Source organism: Octopus bimaculoides, chromosome 9, assembly GCF_001194135.2.
Source record: "Octopus bimaculoides isolate UCB-OBI-ISO-001 chromosome 9, ASM119413v2, whole genome shotgun sequence".
In the NCBI taxonomy this organism is placed as follows: Eukaryota; Metazoa; Mollusca; class Cephalopoda; order Octopoda; family Octopodidae; genus Octopus; species Octopus bimaculoides.
Window position 1 is genome coordinate 49,121,717 of NC_068989.1, and position 3,040 is coordinate 49,124,756.

The 3,040-nt window shown below is 34.0% G+C and overlaps 1 protein-coding gene across 9 annotated transcripts in view; it reads right to left on the bottom strand.

The window, feature by feature from the left end:
* Window positions 1-3,040, bottom strand: part of LOC106868354 (N-acetylated-alpha-linked acidic dipeptidase 2) — a 1,027,134-nt gene that overhangs the window by 623,145 nt on the left and 400,949 nt on the right. For 3 of the 9 annotated variants that reach the window (XM_052970677.1, XM_052970676.1, XM_052970678.1), the window contains one exon: window positions 2,526-2,630. The exons of the other annotated variants lie outside the window; for them this stretch is intronic. In XM_052970677.1, coding sequence (XP_052826637.1) covers window positions 2,526-2,545 — 20 coding nt within the window. In that variant the 5' untranslated portion in view covers window positions 2,546-2,630. The remainder of the gene's footprint in view (window positions 1-2,525; window positions 2,631-3,040) is intronic. 9 annotated transcript variants of the gene reach the window in all.

Sequence of the window (3,040 nt, forward strand, 5' to 3'; positions counted from 1 at the left end):
GAGAGAGAGAGAGGGAGAGAGAGAGAGAGAGGGAGAGAGAGAGAGAGAGAGTGTGTATGTGTAAACTTTGAGTCAGAAAATGGTAACATCAGTACCTTATTCCTCATGAGACAACAGAAGAAGAATTACTTAGCTTGGAATAAACCCTAATGTCTAGCATTCACTGACCTGAAGAATATGTTTGACAGGGTTACTGACTTGTAACCTGGGACCACTAAAGAAAACAAGGGTCAACAAATGACATGTTAAGGTCATATAAGCCATGAATTGAGGTGAAGTCAATGAAGAATTTAACATGAAGGTAATGGTCCAGTTCTAAGCTATTTCCAATTTACTATATTCTTCCAAGCCATAACAAGGCCTTAAGACCAGCTATTTTTTGGAACTACTTTATGATGATGACTAAATTTGTAAAGCTGAATGTTGAGAAGATTTAGAGAAATTCCACATCTAACAACAAAAGTCTAGGATAAAATAAACTAAGCATAGACTAAAAATTTTATAAGTAGGAAGGGCATCCAGCTATAAAAGCCATCCCAAAGCAAACATTGTAGCTTGATGCAGTCCTTGGACATATCTCTTCCTGGGAAATTGTCCAACCCATGCCAGTATGGAACATGGATGTTACATGACGAAAAAGACAAAACCCTTTTGCCATCAGGTGAATGGCATTGCTTACCATCACCCATTTTTATTGCTCTTTATCATTCTTTTCCGGTCCTAATTTTCCCTGTCTCATAACCCTGTGTCCTTATTGCTCCCACTTCCCTGTCATACAGATTTTCTATTCTGTATAACTGCCTTACCAAAAACCAGTATGTAGCTGCCCATCACTGTCTCTCAGCCATTATTACTTCCTCTATCACCTCTCACCACTTTCACTCTGCTTCCTCTCATGATCTCTCTTCAATCTACTTTCAGTCATATGTCTTAACCTTAACCATAACCCAACAAAGGATAGGTAAATGTTTTTAGTCTTTCCAGGCACAAAACAACTTCTCTAGTGCTGTTGTCATGAGAAAATACATCCAGTACATTCTATAAAGTAAGTGACAGCACAGAAGTGTTTCTTCAGGCTTGTTGAGGACAACACACCAAGTACACTCTGTAAAGTGGTTGGCATTAGGTAGGGCATCCAGACAAAGCTAAATATGGTGTATATGAGTGAGATACAATCTGTAGCTTTTCATAGGAGAGAAGTAGCTCTGAAGTTTTCAGAACCATGGATTTAAGCAGCACCAGGAGCTAGTAAAAATACTCAGAGTATAATTATGAATATACTGCATCCTTGAATATAGTATATTCTGCTTAAATATGTTTGTTCTTAATAAAAAAAAAAATAATAAAATAGTGCGCAAGGAAACAAAAACGAAAAAGATAAATATATTTTTATAACTAAATTCATAAGTGTCATTTCATAAATATAATAACCAATCACATACACAGGAACACTTGTGCTCACACACACACAGGTACATGCATGCATGCTCTCTCTCTCTCTCACACACACACACTAACATGTCTTTATGCACAAACCCTGCAGAGATGGTTATACTTAATGATTATAGTACATCGTTTACTCCACAAAAATGTCAATTGTAAATAATTTATGGAGAAAAATATCAAGAAAAATTACATCCACAACACCAAGCAAAGTGTGCACATGCGCATTTCTATGTGCAGCACGCAGATTAATGCAAGCAATAAAACAAAATTTCGTTTGTAGGAAAAAAAAAAAAAATTCAAACAAAATAATTCTGATGTGAACATCTTTTAACATAGGCAGAATATGACAACCATATTACAATGTAAATAATAGAACAGTATGAAACAAACCAGTCTTTTGACACACAAACACACATGCTCATGCATGCACACACAAGTATATATATATATCTATATACATATATATATATATATATACACATACATATTATAGGTATGTAATAATGATTTAGGTCTATTTTCTCATACTAGCATGGATGCGATTATTTCTTCCTGGAGTTATTGGATGTCCTTCCTATAGTTAACCACTCAACCATGAAGCCAGAGAGAGAAGAGAAATCTGTTATTTTCAGTTGCATAAACTGGAGCAAACAGAGTTATGAGCTTTGCCCAGAGTGAAAACACAATAGCTATAGGAAGGATGTGAGTGTGTGCATGCACAAATGCATGAGTGTACTTCAAGAAATATTCAATATATTCACTTTGGGATAGAGGCCGTTTGAGATACTCCAAAAAGTTGTTTCTATCTTTTCAATTTTACACAATATGAATATAGTTAAAGAAATAAAATACAGAACAGAAACACCAACCACTAATACGAGTAAAAATAAAATTATGTAAATAATAAAATAACCAGAAAAATAGCAACCACAAAAATATCATAAATAGCAACAAAAAAAGTTCAAAGAAAAAAACAATACAAATGGCACCAGAATATAATATATAGAGAGGATGACTGCTTTGGACTTAACGAAGCGGTGTATTGAAAGAGTTGCAGATAATATTGTTGCAGAACTAACCTCACTGTGAAAGCTTCCATACAAAATGCTGCAAACAGCAGTAATAAGTTGCCAGATCTAGTAGGATGCAATTGCAAGACTGACCACTTTCAATGAACTTTCCGTCTGCAAATACAACAACAAGTATTTTGCCATCACAGGAATCTTACCAATACCCAACTAAGATTTGGATATGAATGTCAAATATAGATATTTTCTTTTGTTCATTTTTTAGATTTTCTTTCTGTGAGGGAGGGTGGTTAATTGATTATTTTTTTTATTTGTTGCGGGGGTGGGGTGGATCCTGTTGTATTTATATATTTGTAATCCCAGTAATATTTTCAGCTTTATGATTTAGTTTTGAATTTTATTGAATTTCTTTTTTTCTTTTATTTTGTTAAATATTATCAACATTAAAAGAAAACAGCAATAGCATTTTGCTCAAGTCAACTTCTACCAGATTTGAATCTTGCTCATTTGAGAAACTTCAAATTAAATATCTTCATATCTTCCTCTTCAAACAGTAAATAGCAAGA